The sequence below is a fragment of the Bos mutus genome, chromosome 10, assembly GCF_027580195.1.
Source record: "Bos mutus isolate GX-2022 chromosome 10, NWIPB_WYAK_1.1, whole genome shotgun sequence".
Classification (NCBI taxonomy): Eukaryota; Metazoa; Chordata; class Mammalia; order Artiodactyla; family Bovidae; genus Bos; species Bos mutus.
In genome coordinates, this window is record NC_091626.1 from 29,902,417 (window position 1) to 29,922,461 (window position 20,045).

At 34.0% G+C, this 20,045-nt stretch overlaps 1 protein-coding gene across 12 annotated transcripts in view; it reads right to left on the reverse strand.

Annotated features, from left to right (window-relative positions):
- The window catches only part of GPHN (gephyrin), a 535,685-nt gene that overhangs the window by 251,970 nt on the left and 263,670 nt on the right, over positions 1-20,045 (reverse strand). For all 12 annotated transcript variants that reach the window (XM_070377686.1, XM_070377689.1, XM_070377688.1 and 9 more), the window contains one exon: positions 12,348-12,442. In XM_070377686.1, coding sequence (XP_070233787.1) covers positions 12,348-12,442 — 95 coding nt within the window. The remainder of the gene's footprint in view (positions 1-12,347; positions 12,443-20,045) is intronic.

A 20,045-nucleotide genomic window follows, 5' to 3' on the forward strand; every position in this document is an offset into this window, starting at 1 on the left:
CAGACTTAAATTGAAGAAAGTAGGGAAAACCACTAGATCATTCAGGTATGACCAAATACAACTCCCTTAGGATTATAGAGTGAAAATGATAAATACATTCAAGGGATTAGATCTGATAGACAGAGTGCCTGAAAAACTATGGATGGAGGTTTGTAATATTGTACAGGAGGCCATGATCAAAACCATCCTGAAGAAAAAGAAATGTAAAAAGGCAAAATGGTTGTCTGAGGAGGCCTTACAAATAGCTGAGAAAAGAAGAGAAGTGAAAGGCAAAGGAGAAAAGCAAAGATATATGCATCAGAAAGCAGAATTACAAAGAATAGCAAGGAGAGAAAAGAAAGACTTCCTAAGTGATCAATGCAAAAAACAGAGGAAAACAACAGAATGGGAAAGACTAGAGATCTCTTCAAGAAAATTAGAGATACCAAGAGAACAATTCATGCAGAGATGGGCACAATAAAGACAGAAATGGTATGGACCTAACAGAAGCAGAAGATATTAAGAAGGAGTGGCAAGAACACACAGAAGAACTATACAAAAAAGATCTTCATGACCCAGATAACCATGATGGTGTGATCACTCCCCTAGAGCCAGACATCCTTGAGTATGAAGTCAAGTGGACCTTAGGAAGCATCATTATGAACAAAGCTAGTGGAGGATATGGAATTTCAGCTGAGCTATTTCCAGCCCTAAAAGATAATGCTATGAAAGTGCTGTACTCAATATGCCACTCAAATTCCAGCAAATGCTGGAAAACTCAGCAGTGGCCACTGGACTGGAAAAGGTCAGTTTTCATTCCCAAAGAAAGGCCATGCCAAAGAATGTTCAACCTACTGGACAACTGCACTCATTTCACATGCTAGCATAGTAATGCTGAAAACTGTCCAAGCCAGGCTTCAACAGTATGTGAACTGAGAACTTCCAGATGTTCAAGCTGGATTAGAAAAGGCAGAGGAACCAGATATAAAATTTCCAAGATCCGTTGGGTCATAGAAAAAGCAAGAGAATTCCAGAAAAACATCTACTTCTGTTTCATTGACTATGCTAAAGCCGTTCATGGCGTGGATCACAACAAACTTTGGAAAATTCTTAAAGAGACAGGAATACCAGATCACCTTACCCGCCTCCTGAGAAATCTGTATGCAGGTCAAGAAGCAACAGTTAGAACTGGACATGGAACAATAGACTGGATCCAAATCGGGAAAGGAGTACATCAAGGCTGTATGTTTTCACCCTGCTTATTTAACTTATATGCAGAGTACATCCTGTGAAATGCTGGGCTGGATGAAACACAAGCTGGAATCAAGTTTGCCAGGTGAAATATCAATAACCTCAGATATGCAGATGATACTACCCTTATGGCAGAAAGCGAAGAAGAACTAAAGAGCCTCTTGATGAAAGTTAAAGAGGAGAGAGAAAAAGCTAGCTTAAAACTCAACATTCAAAAAACTAAGATCATGTCATCCAGTCCCATCACTTCGTGGCAAACAGATGGGGAAACAATGACAGACTTTATTTTCTTGGACTCCAAAATCACTGCAGATGGTGACTGCAGCCATGAAATTAAAAGATGCTTGCTCCTTGGAAAAAAAGCTATGACAAACCAAGACAGTATATTAAAAAGCAGAGATGTTACTTTGCTGACAAACGTCCATCCAGTCGAAGCTATGTTTTTTTCAGTAGTCATGTATGAATGTGAGATTTGGACTATAAAGAAAGCTGTGCGCCAAAGAATTGATGCTTTTGAACTGTGGTGTTGGAGAAGACTCTTGAGAGTCCCCTGGACAGCAAGGAGATCCAACCAGTCCATCCTAAAGGAGATCAGTCCTGAATCATTGGATGGACTGATGCTGAAGCACCAATACTTTGGCCACCTGGTGTGAAGAACTGACTCATTAGAAAAGATCATGATGCTGGAAAAGACTGAAGGGAGGAGGAGAAGGGGATAACAGAAGATGAGATGGTTGGATGGCATCACCGACTCACTGGACATGAGTTTGAGCAACCTCTGGGAGTTGGAGATGGTTAGGAAAGCCTGGCATGCTGCAGTCCATGGGGTTGCAAAGAGTCTGACACGACTGAGCAACTGAACTAAACAGAACTGAACTGAAGAAGAAGGAAGAAAGGAACAAAAAATATTTGTAACAATAATGACTCAAAATTTTCTCAAACTAATGTCAGATACAAACTACAGATCCAGAAATAGAGAATATCAAGTAGAATATTTGCCAAGAAAGCTACACTTAGGCATAACATTTCAAACTACAGAAAATTAGTGATTTAAAATAATTTTAAAAGAAGCCAAAGGGGAAAAAAAAACTTACCTAAACAGAAACAAAATAAAGGATTACATTTTATTTCTCCTTAGAAATCATGCGAACAAGAAGAAAGTAGAGTGAAACATTTAAAGAGTTGAGAGAAAAGAAAAACCAACTCACAATACTATGTGAAATTATGCTTCAAAATTGCAGGACAGGGACTTTCCTGGTGGTCTAGTGGTTAGGAATACACCTTACAATGCAGGGAACACAGATTTGATCACTGGCGGCTCAGACAGTAAAGAATATGCCTGCAATGCAGGAGACCTAGGATTGATCCTTGGATTGGGAAGATCCCCTGGAGAAGGAAATGGCAATCCAGTCCAGTATTCTTGCCTGGAAATATTCATGGACAGAGGAGCCTGGTGGGCTCACAAAGAGTTAGACACAATTGAGGAACTAACACTTTCACTGTCAGGGAGTTAACATCCCAAAGGCCTCCAAACAACTAGGCTTGCGCACTGCAACTACTGAGCCCACATCCCACGCTACAACTAAGACCTGACGCAGCCAAAAAAGTGCAGGTCAAACAGAAACTGAGGGATCTGAGGCCAGTAGATTTGCAAGAATTACAAGACTTGTTAAAACAAGTTCTTTAGAAACGTCCATGTCTGTATAACTGAGTCAATCTGCTATACAGCAGAGACTGGCAGAACTTCGTAAATCAACTATCTTTCAATTAAAAAAAAAAAAACAGTTCTTTAGCGAGGAGGGAATCAGGAACTCTACATAAAGGAAGGAAGAACATAAAAGAAGGAATAAATTAAGGGAAATAAAAACTTTATATGTGAAGTAGTATGATGTTACTTGAAAGTAGACTTGGATTAGCTGTACATGTATATTGCAAACTCTAAGGCAATCACTAAAAAAAAAGTAAAAAGGAAGAAGTTTAATCCACATACTAAGAAAGGAGGAAAAAACGAATCACATTAAAATCTCAGTTACAATCACAAGTGGCAGAGAAGAAAAAGACTGGAACATAAAAACAGGGAAAAAAAGGACAAAAGATAGAAAACTGTAACATATTGTAGACATCACTCCAATTATACTCAGAATCACTTTGAGTATCAATGGCCTAAATGCATCAATTAAAAGACAGAAATTGTCAGAGTGGATTAAAAATATGACCCAAGTATATGTTGTGTACAAGAAATCCATTTTAAATATAAAGACACATAGATTAAAAGTAAATGGATACAGAAAAATATACTATGCTAAATATAAAAAAAAGCAGGAGTAGCTATATTAATTTCAGATAGAGCATACTTCAAAGCCAGGAATGTTATCAGGGATAAAGGACATTATAAAATAAAAAGGGGATCAGTTCTGCAGGAAGATACAGTGATCTTTAACGTGTGTGCACCCAACAATAGTGTCAAACTATGTAAGGCTAAACTGCAAAATTGCAAAGAGAAATATATGAGTCCACTATTTTACTCAGACACCTCAAGCTCTGTCAGAAATGGACAGATACAACTCAGAAAAAATCAGTAAGGACACAGTTCAACTCAACACTATCATCTATCAGCTGGGTATAAATGACACCTAAACAAACTTCATCCAACAACAGCAGAAAACACATCATTCCTCTCAAACTCACATGGAGCATTCACCATGATAGACCACAATCTGGGTCATAAAATACGTCTTAATAGATTTAAAAGAACAGAAATTATACAATGTCTACTTTCAGACAACAATGAAATTAAACAAGAAATTAAACTTCTTCAATAACAAAAAGATAACTGAAAATCCCCAAATGTTAGTAAAGAACACTCCTGTAACGAATAAGTGATTACAGCAAGACTACAGGATGAAAAGTTAATACACAAAAGCAAATTGCTTTCCTATATATTTTCCAGTAACAAACAACAGAAACTTGAAATTAAAAATAGAATACCATTTATATTAGCACCTCCCATAAAGAAATACTTAACTTAGGTATAAGTCTAACAAAATATGTATAAGTTCTATATGAGGAAAACTACAAAACCCTGAATGAAATAAATAAATGAATCAAAGAAGAAACAAATAAATGGTCAGATATTCCATATTCATGGACAGGAAATCTGAATATTGTCAGTTCAGTGATTCAATGCAAATTCAATGCAATCCAAATAAAAATCCCAGCAAGTCATTTTATGGATATCAATAAACTGATTCTGAAGTTTATATGGAGACACAAAAGTCTCTAAGTAGCCAACACAATACTTAAGGAGAACAAAGTTGGAGAGCTGATATTAACTGACTTTGAGACTTACAGATACTATAAAGCCATAGTAATTAAGATGGTGTGGTATTGACAAAAGAACAGGTAAACAGATGAATGGACAGAACAGAAGAACCTAAATACAGTCAAAGAATCTTTGACAGAGGAGCAAAGGCAACACAATGGAGAAAAAAAAACAGCTTTCCAGAAAATGGTACTAGACATCCAGCCACATGCAGAAACTGAATTTAGACACCAGATATAGACTGTTCTTCCTTGTAAAAATTAGCTCAATATGGGTTACAGAACAAATTACTAACCACAAAAACTATAAAACTCCTAGAAGATGACATAGGAGAAAACATAGATGACTTGGCTGCAGTAACTTTTTGAATGTAACTTTTAGATACAAGGGCATAATCCATGGAAAAAAATAATTGATAAGCTGGACTCATAAAAATAATTGCTTATCACAATGAGAAAGAATCAAATTTGTAATTTCAAGATGTACAAACTCCACTTTAAAAAACTTTACTGAAGTACAATTTACATATAATACTCAATTCATTTGCCTATAATTCCATAAGATCTACTTTTCTGTGGTATTTTACAGTGTTACTATGATGTGAGTAGGTATAGATTATTTGCTAAAGACTTGTTTGGATTTCCACATCTGGAAGATTGATGCTTTTCTGGAGTTTGAGATTCTTTTTGGTATTGTATGATATTTCAATCTTTTTATTCATTCTCTACTATCTTCTTCTGAACTTTAAGTATATTTTATATTTTCTTACTCTATCATCCATGGTTAACTTTTACTTCATTTTTATGTCACTGTAAATATGAGCTACATTATGGATAATTTCTTCCAATAGTTTTACCTGTTTCCCTAACTGCCTCTTCAACTGTATATAATCTGCAGTCTAACCCATCTATTAAGTTTTAAAACTTTCATTATTATATTTTACATGTCCAATATTGACATCTCCAATATTTCTAAAGAGAAATCTGCTCCTGATCTTATTGAGGATCCCTTGTATATGATGAGTATCTTTTCTCTTGATGTTTTCAAGATTCTCTATTTTTGGCTTCTGACAGATCATTATATGGATTTCTTTCCACTTTCATAGTTGGTGTCTGCTGAGTATCTTGGATTTACAGATTTGTATCTTGCATCAAATTTGGGAAGTTTTTAGTTATTAATCTTCAAATAATCCTCTGCCCTTTTCTCCCTTTCTTCTCCTTCTGAGACTCCCACAAAGCATGGTCTAGTGGTGTTAGACCAAGAACTTAATGGTGTTTCACAGGTCCCCTGGGCTCCGTTCACTTTTCTTCAATAGTTTTTTTTTTTTTTTTTCTTTCTGTTCCTCAGACTTAACAGTTTCAGTAGCTCTATCTTAAAGTTTATTGACTCCTTTCTCTGGCTTCTGAAATCGGCATCTGAATCCCTTTAGTGAAATTTTTATGTCAGTTGTGTTTTTCAACTCCAGAATATCTTTTTGCCTTTTAAAAAATTATTATCTCGTTATTGATATTTACATTTTGCTCACATCATTTTCTTGATTTTATCCACATCTTCCTTTAGTATTTTGAACATCTTTAAGACAATTGTTTTAAAAATCTCTGTCTAATAAGTTTACCATCTGGTCATCCTCATGAGTCTTTTCTGTCAAATTTTTTTTTTTTCTCTTTTAATGGGCCACATTTCTGTTTTTTTTTTTTTTTTTAATATCTTGTGTTGTTATTGTTGAAAACTGAACATCTGAATCTTGTAATGTGGTAATTCTAGAAATCATATTCTCCTCCCATCCCTTCAGATCTTGCTCTATTTTTGATTGTTGTAGAGTGTTTCTTTGTTGGGATCAGCCTGAGGTGTAAACCTAAGGTGATCCCAGGTGTTCTCTGAATCTGCATTTCTCTTTGGGCATGTGCAATGACTTTTTAAATATCCTTTTGTGTTTGCTCTTGGGTATCCTAATCCTTAAATATCTGGCTTCCAAAAGGGGGAAAAGAGAAAAATCTAGGGGACATTAAAAAAAAAAAAAAAGGCACTGTCCCTTTAATTCTCCTTGAAGTTATTTCATTTGGTGGAAATTACAACAATGGTAATCTGCCTTTGTCTATATCTCTACAATGCAAAGCAATAATTTACAAATAAAACCTAGATCCCTAATAATTGACAAATGAGGTTCTAGTTGCCCACTCTGTCTCCCACAAGCATGCTAGTGTTGGCTGCCTGCCATGCAGTTAGAGGGTTGGGGAGTACATAGATACTACTATTGGGGGCAAAATTGATTAAAATTAACCACAATTTACCAGCCAAACCAACCCCTGGAAGCTGCCAGCCTTTCAATATACTCAAGATATCCAAAATTGTTGTATTAGATTCTGTTAGTCCAACTGTTGCTTAGGTCAAGAAATGGATTCCTTTCTATTGTCTTCTTCCCAGTTCCCTTCTACAGCCTTTTATAAACTAAGTATATTTTATTTTAGGTTAAAAAACAGAAGCACTTCAAAATGGCAATACTGTTTTTGACAGTTATTATTTTAAATGATCCATGCCATTTTAACATGTTTTAAAAAATACTTAGGATAACTGAATTCACTGCTATAAAAATTTAAATCCAATGTATTTTCCTTAAATATATTTTCCCTTAAAAAACTTTTTAACAATAGTTGTGTGAAACCATTTTTGGCACCAAATGGAAAGAGTTAACTGCTCCCCAATAGCAGTGCATGTGTCTGAGTGTTTATGTTCAGTCATGGACTAGATGAGGCTGAGATTAAATTGGCAATAAATCACGGGAAAAATGATTAGTCCTACTTCACACATTAAAAACTAACTACAGACTTCATCTCCTACTTCAGAAGATAGAGACACTATGGAAAATTACATATAATAAAAAATAAGCTGAATATTTAAAACAATTAAAAGATGGGTTATTAAGTATTACAACAGTAAATCTCTTTATAAAATGAAAAACTGCTTATTACTTTTTCCTTTTACAAATTTAGATATTCATATAGTAGTTTTTCTTAGTGAGGAAATCTATATAGGACCTCATAACATTTCCATGAGCTATGTGAAGTCACTAAAAAACTAAGTAGAGATTACAAATCAAGTTAATGACTGAACTGAGAATAAAACAAGGATAAATTATGCCTCAATGTGTAACCACAGTGGTTGCTCTATTACTGTTAACGACATTTAGAACCAAAAGTATTTGATCTCTTTAAAAAGTGAGTAGGGCATAAATTATAGATTTGTGAGCTTATATGCTATAATTTTGTGGGCAATTCAATTAGCTACTAGGACTGGAAGTGCTAAACTTAGCTGAGTAAATTTCCCAAGGTCACCTAGAGAGTAAATGCTAAGTTATAAAGTAAAAGATCTGATTTTTAAAATAGAGTTCTTTCTCCATGAGTGTTGACCAAGATAGCAGAACCTTAACTAAGGCTCTCCTATTGATTGTGGGGAAAATATCAAAGATTGACTATCTGAGAACTCTGAACATAAATAATTGCAGATAGACTGGGGACAGAAGTCAGAACTTGAATAATAACACTGATTGGGGCTAATTCCAGTTACAGAGCTGCACTACTATGGTCATGATGGTATAAGCAGAAGAACCCAGTAAGAAGACATATCTATCTGGTAAAGTCTAGAAGTGTGAGTGAGAAGAAGCTCTGTTATTTTTTATTTTTTCCTTTTCTTTTGCCTTTGCCCTGAAGGTGGTCCAATTGTATGGAACTGCATAATAGCACAGGGGATTAATACTCTACAAGAAATATCTTCTATTTCCAGTTTCCTTACCTAGAAGCTATTTCTTGTAGAGCAGTAACTGGGAACTGCAGAGTACAGGGAAATGCTTAGAGAGGAGACAGCTGGTGAAGGTGGATTTCTTAATTCTGAGAATGAACTGACACAAGTCCCAGGCTTACTCCTGAGCAAAGCATGTGTGACAGACTCAAAGAAGTATAAGAAAGGTTTAAAAAATATTTATATACTCCACTGCCCAATTCTCAAGCTAATTCTTAAATCGTTCATGTGCTGGCAGACCCAAACACAATAGCAAAGGCTGACTCACCATCCATATAAGGTGAGACAGAATTTTCAACATGAATCCAATCAGATTGGTTGCTAAAACTAGCTAACAAACTAACTCTCTCCAGAGAATTTTAACAGAGGCCAAAGGTTTAAAAGATAATACTCAAAATGTCCAGGATATAATCCAGTATTACTCAACATAGAAAGAAATCAAGAAAATCTGACCACCTATTACAGAAAAAGAAAATCAACAGATGTCAACTTCAGGGTGATTCAGATATTGGAGTTGTCAGAAAAACAACATTAAGCAGCAATTATAAAACCATTTTCCATGAAATAAAGGTCAACCCTTCTGAAATAAAAGCAAAGACAGAAGTTCTTAGAAAAGAAATAGAGCCATAAAAAATAGCTGAATATAAATTTTAGAACTGAAAATACTGCAACTGTAATTTTAAAATTCACTGCCTAGGCTCACAGGCAAAATTAAGATGAAAGAGGAAAAATGTCAATGAACTTTAAGATAGATTAACATAAACAATCTGAAGAATAGGATAAAAATGAGTTTTAAAAAAAGTGAACATCAGAGACCTGTGATACATTATTAAAATATGTGCAATTCATGTCACAAAAGTACCAGAAGTAAATGAGAAAGAGATACGTACAGAAAAAGAAAAAATCTGAAAACTTAATGGCTAATTCCCAAATTTGGTTAAAGACATAGTTTTAAAAGAAACTCTTTTAACCCAAAAGCATAAACTCAAAAAAAAAAAAAAACAAAACCCACATCCAGATACATAATAATCAAATTGTTGAAATCAAAGATAAAGAAAAAATATCTTCAAAGCATCCAGAGAATAAAAAATAACACATATAAGGAAATATCAATTCAAATGGTTGTGGATTTCTCCATAGGAACTATGGACCTAGAAGAGAGTGGAATGACACTTTTTTAAATGCTGAACTGTTAATCCAGAATTCTATATCTAGTGAAAATATCCTTCAGGAATAAAGGTAAGATAAAGACATTTCCAGATGAATGAAAGTATTAAAAGGTTTTGCTAGCACACTTGATCTAAGAACTGGAACTCTGAACCAGTAACAACACAGTGGTGATCAACACTTAAACTTACTTTGAATCAACTGTTCTAAGCACTTAAATGGACTTGTTTACTTAATTCAAGAAGGCTGGTACTATTAACATCCTCATTGTAGAGATGAGAAAAAGAAATACGTGATATAGCTAGGAACAGAGCCAGAATAGAACCCAAGCAATCTTGAGTTCAGAGACAATGCTCTTAACCATTACTTACTACAATCTTCCAACTTGTTAAAAAAAAAAAAAAAAAACCTGGAAAATATTAAGTTAGCGAAATAGATGGAAGCCATTAAAACAGATTAAGTAACTTTACTTAAGTAAATAATTAAATAATTATTATATTATTAAATTGTTAAGTATTAAATAGGAAGGCAAGGCACCAACTTGATGTATTACTTTATCCTGAAAAATATTCTATTAAAACTAGGATGAAACATCGAGTTAGCAATAGTAATCATAAAAATAAACCCTTTTTTGAGTACTTACTATGTGTCAGAAATTGTTTTGGAGCTGAGGATGTAAAATGAATAAGATAAAGCAGCTGATCTTAACACAAATTTGTATTTTATACAAATTAGGTAAAACAGACAAGAAAGTAAATGATTATAACATAGCATGTACAAAGCCTCAAGTACATACAAGGCAAAAATTCTATAGAAAGGAGGCATCAATTTAATCAAGGCTATTAAAAAAATTTTTTTTAATGCTTTGAAAAGCACAAAAAAATAAATATTAAGGGAAACAGCCCATAATTGCTTTTCCATAACTCATGTGGACTACTATCTCTGTTTCAGTTTTGTAAATAAACTCTCAGTTAATAGGTTATGGAAATAAAAGTCAGAAGAATCTGTTACCATGCTGTATATACATTTTAATTTTCAAAGCCTTCAGTCTAAGAATGATGAACTCATTCCAAAATACTTAAAATCAGCTCCTATTAATTTATTTTCATTCACTGGGCAGGCCGGTACTCAGTAATTATGTGAATTTAGAAGGCAGAGGAGACATTAATCCAGAAAATTTTTCAATAAGGCAAAAGCACTGTTTCTATACTGGATCAGGAAAGCTACATTCAGTTTAAGAAGTTACCTTAACAGTTATAAGGAAAAAGTTCTCCAGATAAATGGGGGATCTTTAAGGTAAGGACCATGTCTTACTTTTCTTTCCACACTTAGTATTCCTAATGGCTAATACAAGGCCTGACAAATAGATTATTTTGAATAATAATAATTCAAGAGTTTGTTGAATTAGATTTTTATTATAAAGTAATTAACAAGAGATGAAGTTTAATTCTATCTTGACTATATTCCTTGTATACCAAGAAAGAGTTCTTATATTCAAGGACTACTACTTAATTCCATAGAGAAAAGGAACCAGAGGTGACCTGTGATCTCCTATGGGCAGGTACTATAAGTAAGGGTGAAAAAAGAACAGCGTAAGAGAATCAGTGTAAGTTTGTTAAAGACTAGCACGGACTTTTAAATTAAAAATATCAAGTTACTTTAGTTCTTTTCTTGGTCTTATTATATGAAATGTTATAATATAGTACTTGTAACAGGAAAGAAAGTACAGTAACTGATGACCCGCTCACTTTTCTCTGTAGCTGCGCTTCAAGTGGCTGCCACTTATAGGATACAAACTTAGTCTAAGTTACAGAAAGGGCATTATAACTCATTCTATGCATTAAATAGACATATTTACTTTTATATTCATTTTGCAAACAGGATCAATAAACAACTGTAAATAATGGTAGAGAAATCCTTCCAATTATAAAGTTACTATGTATTTTCTAGATTGCTCTGAGATCAACTATGTAAATCAAAGGTCATTAAATCAACAAGTTGACAGTTCTGTCTTTACCTTAAATGATGTCTGTTGTTCCTGTTAAAGGGGATTTTAATCTAATAATTACTAAAATAATAAAAAATAACTAAACTATCAAATTGAGGATGGATGTCACCACGTAGGTCAATGAATCATAGTTTTAAATATACTAATTTAATATACTAGCCTTCTCTGGTGACTCAAACAGTAAAGAATTTGCCTGCAATGGAGGAGGTCCAGGTTCCATCCCTGGATTTGGAAGATCCCCTGGAAATGGTAACCCACTCCAGCATTCTTGCCTGGAAAGCCCACGGACAGAAGAGCCTGGTGGGTTACAGTCCATGTGGTTGCAAAGACTCTGACACAACTGAGTGACTAACACTTTGAACATATATTATTGATTTTCTTTTCATGACCATACATCAATATGCCTATTTACAAATGGAAATTAAGTTTCTAACCTGTAAACACCTATTAAAAGACTCTATTGCTTAGTTTTATTAAATTAGGATTTAATGACAACTAAGGAAAATTAATTGATGACTATAATCTCAAAAAAAAAGAATATACTGCATCTTAAAAAACTGGACTCTTCTTGGGGTTATAATTGATTACTTTCAGCAGTAATATGATATTTTCTAAGTTTCAACATAATATGCAAAAAAATAAAATAAAAAAGGATAAAGAACTTGAAAGAAACTGTGGCCAAGATTTAGACAGGATGCTGAGACTTTGGGAGGTGGGGGCAGAATTAAGTGGTATGACTATAAAGTTTCTTAGGTTTCTCAGTCTATTGTAGTGATTACTGGTGTGGAATTAATTTTCTTTGCACCACTTTGGTGACTTTCTTACCTAGAGAGCATGCCCAGAGGTGTAACATTAAGTGATCCCATCAGCATTGCCAGGGCCATCCCTGGTGCTTCCCGTTCTATTACTTCTTTTGTGGCCTGTAATTAAAGATTAAATAGCAGACTGAGTGAAATTAACCAAAAATAAGGAAGGCAGAGTAGCAAAATTAACTTAAAAAATAATTATAGATCATGCTATCTATTAATATAAACCATACTTTGTAGTGCTCCAATTTTTTTTTAAGGCTTAAAGATTCAATTCTTTGGGACCACTGAATGAAAGCTGAAAACCAGGACATTGAGGGAACTTTTATATTAGTAGATCTTTCTTATCCCTTATAACTCAGAAGTGTTTGACAGCAATATCATCTTGCTTAACCTTAATTTTAAAATTAAGCCTCAGATTGTTAAAATGGCTCAACAGATTTTCACAGAACAAGAAATCTGGGTATTTTTCTTTGTCTATTACTCTTGAAATAATTAGTCCCTAAAAATCTGAGAACCCCTTGTATCTCTCCTAGCTCGATGATTTTATGATATAATACAGGGAACTCAACAAATCATCAAGTCAATTTTCTCCATAAATTGGGTAGAAGAAAAACTCTAGATTCTTTTCCAAATCTTCAATATAAATTATATATCTGTTTTAAAAAGGAATTAATAAAGTGATAGGCTTTAAGTATATAAGTTTTAAGATAGGGCATTCTTAAGTATGGTTAAATGTGAAATAGGTATTGAAGGCATGAAAATTTCATTTTCTAAAGGTCAACCGAAATATGTATATATTATCATAATGTGATGGTAAAGATATGCTTTATGCTAAAGTTGGGAGTGAAGTACATGATTTAATTCATTTCTAATCCTCTTTTTACATATGTAGCATGCTATAATAATTGGGAGCAACACAGGAAGAAAGCATGCAAAATAAAGTATTATAGTAAATAAGAAGAAAGGCAAACAAAATAAAAAGCAAGTTATGGAAAATAGAGTGAAAGGTTGATATTTCAATATTTCATTAGAAGTAGAGTGATCATCCTAAATAAGGCCATCGCTCTAGGCAACCTTTACACTGGTAAGTGTCTCATCTAGCCTAATAGCCTACATTTTACAATGACGGTGCAGGTTGCTGTAACAGTTCAATAGACTTTCAGAGTAAGAAATCTGGGAAGAGCAGTTAAAATGTGGCACTATGTGCTACATCCAGTTGATGCTATAAATAAGCTTTTAAGATGCATATAAATTACTTAGTTATATAGGATAAAGGATTGACAGATGATATTATCTACTGGTTCACTGAATCCCAGCATAATGTAATATTTAATAGTGTCAGAAATTTTAAAGAAAAATTAACACTAACATAATGCTTTTCAACAAAACCTGCTTTATAAATAAAGGGCCAGCAGGAAGGAAAAATGGACATTCTTAAATTCTTAAGTTTGGAAGTTAACCACTTTCATTAAAATATACAGCTAAAATTTGTTCAGCTAGTATACAGAATCTACCCCCATGTTTTCCAAATTCAATAAATCTGGTATGATTTTGAGGTCTCCGGGGAAGAAAGTCTATTTCCATGTTAAAATTGCTTTACTGAAGTTTACAACTTCTTCGGAACCTTAAAATCTTAAAGCCCTAAAAAATCAAGAAAGGCATGTTACTGAGAACGATCTTAAAAGAGCTCTTTGCATAGAGTTTATATTGATTTCATTATCTGTTTGAAAAAGTCACCTAAGCAATGTCTGACATTTCATGAATTTGTAGGTCCACATAAAGATGATGTAATCCAAAGCAGAGTAGCGTGCTTTATTTAAGGACAAGGAAGAAAATATCAACAGATAGCTAAGAGGAACTCTTTCACTTAGACACTTCAAAGCACAGCATTTATCCATCCATACAACAAATATTATTAAGCATCTACTATGTACTAGGTAGAATTCTATGCACTGATACTGCAACAGTGAATAAAACAAACTTATACGAGTATGTAAACTCACTGTCATCTAGTATGTGAAAAATTAAATTGACAAATTACATATGAGAATTACCTAAAGGATATGCAATTCATTCATTTTTTTAGATCCTCTAAGATACACCATGGATTTGGCTAGACCATGATGGTCTACTTGGAAAGGCTTGTCCCAATTTTAAAAGAATTGTTTTATTGGACTTTGCTTTTGTAGTATGGAGTGGGATACAATTAAATGGCTCAGCAAAACTCATATTTATTAGCAAGTATTTGAGGCAATTGCTCACCACACTACACCAAGGTCTTCTTTAGAAGAAATTCTTTAAGTATCACAACTAGAAATGGTCATTCTTTTATGATACCAGTTTGTTTTTAAAATTATAATGATTGTGAATCAAGTTATCCTTGAGAACAGAGACAAATTTATGAATTTTTTTTTTAAGTAGGCTTAGTGAATACATGGGGCTTCCCTGGCAGCTTAGACAGTAAAGAATCTCCCTGCAATGCAAAAGATCCAAGTCTCATCCCTGAGTTGGGAAGATGCCTTGGAGAAGGTAATGGCTACCTACAACAGTATTCTTGCCTGGCGAATTCCATGGACAGAGTAGCCTAGCGGGCACAGTCCATGGGATTGCAAAATGTCTGAGCAACACTACTTTCACTGAACACAACCTAATTTCGTCTTATTTTTCCTTGCCCTATTTTTCCACATTTATCTTATTAAAAATTCTGCCGTGTTTTGTGTATTTGGCTAAGTCATCTTAAATATTTTATAATGTATTAGTAAATATATGGATGAGAGATGGATGAACGTATGCATTCTTACACAGAGGACTTCCTCTTTTCCAAATGTAATTTAGGAAAGACAGCTAATTCTTTCCCAAGACTTTCTACAGAATGTTGGCCTATAGACATAAATCTTGTACAGCTGAGAACATAGGAGGAAAATACATGTAGAGCAGTGATGCCACTGAAAGGCATTGGTGCTGAGTGAGGAGGGAGACTCTAGGACTAGACACAAACCAACGCTTTTGCTTATATTTTCTTAAATAATGCGCAAACATAATTTTTCTCACATCTACATCAAATGTATCTTTTCCCTGTTTGGTGTAGCAAAATGATCAATATCTGTGAAGTCAGACAATATCACCACATTGTTAAGGTCCTAAGAGTAAGGACTGGATCTGGTGAAGCCCCTACCATAGTGGCCAACATATAGAATACATACTCAATCAATATTTGTTGAATAAGAGGAATGAATAAATGAACCCATATAGCTTTGAAATCTGGCCTTATCACTTACTTGCTTTGTAATTAGAACAAAATATTTTACCTCTCTGAGCTTCGGTATACTTACAAACAAAATGGAGCTAATAATTAAGCATACCTACATTTTATGATTAAGTTATATGAGTAAATCACCTATCATAGAGTAGGTATTCAATACTCGTCAATTTTCTCTAGGCCTCTGATTTCCAATCTTACATCTTCATAGTTTTTATTATACCAGTTAGAAAAGAGATACAATTCAAAAATCCAGAAACCAAACCTAGCAACAGTGGTTGAGAACCAAAGGTGAGGGGAAAGAGAACAGAGAGCAAGAACCCAAAAATAAGAACATTGGCAGTGGCGGGCAGGAAGATGAATACTGAAATCACGGTATCTAAAGGATCAAACAGCCAAACAAAGTAGAGATTAGAAGAATGAACAGGAGGGCATGAGCTGGGTAGAAACATTTGTGAACTGTAAATGGGAAGGCTCAACTAGAAGGCAAAGAGCAGGAAAATAAAAGTTAATTTGGAATAAAATAAGAAAAAAATATCTGTATAGGTTATTAGAAAATCCAAATAGAATAGTAGTTCTAACAATTGTAGCTTTATTCCTTTGATCATATATACTAGGATGATACATGTAGATAAAAGAAGGTTATTAGTATCTATTAACAAGTAGATAATAAGCAATCATTATCTATTCACAATCAATGGCAAAAGAGATGCCATTAAAAGTATGAAATCACTTTTCTTATTAATATTTAGCTTAAGTTGTTTCCCACTTTATTATTAATTTGATTACCACATTCTTTTTATCCTTGAGAAATAGTAGAAATTTATATTCTTACTTCAGATATAACCCTTTTTGTACTAGTAGATTCCGAAACAATGAGGTTTACTTACATTTACCTTTTACCTACACTCTTTAAATAAGACATTTTATTTTTAACTTTTAGATACTTGCTAAACTTTGAAGGTTGCAACTTCCATGGAAAATCACTTATTGTGATCTTTTTCTTTTACCCTTGATACTTTGAAGATAACATTAAAGTAAAAATGATGCTTCAAAGACTGCTCAAGTTGCAAAAAAAATAAAAGGGTGTCATAAATAATGATTCCATAGCCCAGGGAACCTGTCAACGAAGTTTGGGTCCATTTTTACCTTCATAGAAAAAAATCACCTTGAAAAATGTTATTGCCAACAGGCAATGATGTTCAAGTATGCACAGAACACACAATAGGTAAATGTAAATGTGTAGAAATTCTTTGTATGTATGGTGGTAGTAAAAAAATCACACAGTAGAGTGCTTTTATTTTTACAGATATACTTTAGTTAATTAGGTATAATTTGTACATAAATATTTACATAATTGTTACTTGAGTATACAATTTCCTAACAATTACTACGGAGTCTTCTGCTAATTAAACAATTTTAAATAACAGACTATCTTTGAAACACTAGTAAACTTGCTAAGCTATCCAGGTGGAATATGATTACAGAAGTGGTTCTCAAACTTTAGTGTGCATCAGGATCTTATAGAAACCTTGTTAAACAATGATTGCTGGGCCATACCCAGAGATTTTGATTCAGAACATATAGTTGGGGTCTCAAAATTTTCATTTCTAACAAGTTTCCAGGTTATGTTTGTGATCCTGGTCAGAGGACTATACTTTGAAAAACACACCGCAGATAGGAGAAATGAGATTGATTATAATGTGCACAACTTGCTGTAATATTCATATTCATCTTATATTCAATTTTGTAAAACAGACTGAAATAAATTTAATGATCCTTCATCAGAGCAAAATATAGACCTTAGTGAGGAGATAAATTAGGTAAAAATAGGCAGTTTAATGCCAACTAATTAAACTTTCCTGACTCTATTCACTAATGCCAGCCAACTACATAAATTTTATTTTACACTTTAAAAAATGGTTATAATAAACAATCCATATCTTGTCCCTATAAGTATTCCATGGTACAGAGAAGTTATTTTTAATATATTTTTTCCTCAGGACTATATCCAAGTGAAGTCGTTCAGTAGTGTCTGACTCTTTGCAACCCCATGGACTGTAGCATACCACGCTTCTCCATCCATGGGATTCTCCAGGCAAGAGTACTGGAGTGGGTTGCCATTTCCTTTTCCAGGGACCGTCCCGACCCAGGGATGGAACCCGGGTCTCCTGCATTGTAGGCAGACGCTTTACCGTCTGAGCCACAAGGGATGAATAAAATTTACATAGAGGACTCTTAGGGATGTTCAAGGAACACAAATATAAATTTACTCTTTTCTCCCCTCAATTAAGAAGCACAGTGGAAGTACGAGTCACATTATTATAAAGGCAATTTCTATTTTAATTAACTGAAGACACTCATTTACATATTTCATTAATTTTATATTGCTAATTACAAACATCTTTCAACCAATCACAACATATCAGTGAATCAACAATGTGACCAAATGGTTAAAGACTATTGCCACAAAGGAGAAGCTGCAACCAAGTAATGAAAATATTAATAGTTATTCCAGTTTTACTTAGGAGATACATACCTATTTGTAATGTATTTCTTTTTGGAGCTTTAGCTTTCTTAGATATTTACTATTCTAAGACTATTTCTTAGTCTTTTTCCACTCCTAGAAGAAGCAGAAAACTTTTCAAAATGGAGATACTCCATTATGTTTTTCAGTTAAAGCTATACAATACTTAAGTAAGATCTGGTTATACTGAAAAAATCAAAGGAGACGGTAAAATAAAAATCTAAGTACCACAGGCAAATTTATCTTCCAGTCCGTTCAATGAACATGTACTTTGCAACAAGCATGAGATGCTGAGTGAAGAGTCTCTTGTTTTCCATTGTTCACCTCAGTTCCCATAAGCACCACCGAGTTAACATAACACCTGCTAGTTAAGATTTTAGTGTTTAAAGATAAGTATTTTTGTACATGGCATCCCAGGTGGCGCTGTGGTAAAGAATCTGCAGAGGAGACGCAAGTTTGATCCCTGGGTTGGGAAAATCCCCTGGAGGATGAAATGGTAACCCACTTGAGTATTCTTGCACGGGAAATCCCAGGGCAGAGGAGCCTGGCAGGCTACAGTCCAGGGGGTCGCAAGGAGTCAGACATGCCTAAGCAATCGGACACATCTCTTGTATAACATGGCCCTAAAGCAAGCCAACCAATTTATCTAGCTCAACCATAGGATTTATTATAATGTTAGCTGTACAAATACATTGGGGGTGATTAAAAGATTTCTAAGTACTTTATGAAAAATCTTACCCCATTTGTTAACATTTAGATCCCAACCCTTGTTAAAGAACCAAGTTGAGTACATGTACAGAAGTAAGTACTCCTTGCTGCTGCTGCTGCTAAGTTGCTTCAATCGTGTCCAACTCTGTGTGACCCCATAGACGGCAGCCCACCAGGCTCTCCCGTCGCTGGGATTCTCCAGGCAAGAACACTGGAGTGGGTTGCCATTTCCTTCTCCAATGCATGAAAGTGAAAAGTGAAAGTGAAGTCGCTCAGTCATGTCCGACCCCCAGCGACCCCATGGACTGCAGCTTACCAGGCTCCTCCGTCCATGGGACTTTCCAGGCAAGAGCACTGGAGTAGGTTGCCACTGCCTTCTCCGAAGTACTCCTTAGTGAGTACTTATTGAGTACTTTCCTTACTCAGTGAGTACTTTTTCATATTATTTGTCTCATTTACCTAAATATTAATAATTTGATAGTCAAATTATCAAACAAATAAGGTAACTCAAATGAGTGAACTATTTTTTGTAAGAGATTTTTCACAAGAATAGCATTTATCTTTATAGTCTAATAAGTAGTCTACAAATTGTACTACTTTTTATCTCGTTACAGGAAAATGTGAGAAAATAGTGGTATTTCTACAGATTATTCACATTTTTATATATGCATTACACATTTATTCATTTTTGGCATTATGTGAAAAACAATAAAGTTCATCTTTATTGTAAGTTGTTGGTTACATCTTTTAATCTATAGAGAACAAAATATTATTAATTCGTGCTCTTCAAAGGTTGATATATAGATATGGAAAAATACCGTTTCTCAAATGTGAAGAAAGACGAAGTAGAAAGATGACCCAATTTGAAATTTCACTGAAAGGCTGTTGTCTGGTCAGTTAACTGGGGAATACATAACCCAGCCTCTTTATTCCAACTCCTCTGGAATTCTGTTATCTTTAATGTTATTAGTGGTATATAATATAAGTAGAAACATAACAGAAGCTACATAAAAAAGCTACCTAAAAAGTCTACAGGTTGGATTTCCACTTTATTAATGATCATACATAATTATTAAGTTTCATCACAGCAGTGTTTTTAATGTTCATATAACAATATAAGTTAAGCTGTGCTCAAAAATCTTAAGTCAGAATAAAAGAAATAAGCTCTTACTTTAGGCTCATAAGTACTATTTGCAAATGACTCACTGACAACTGATTTT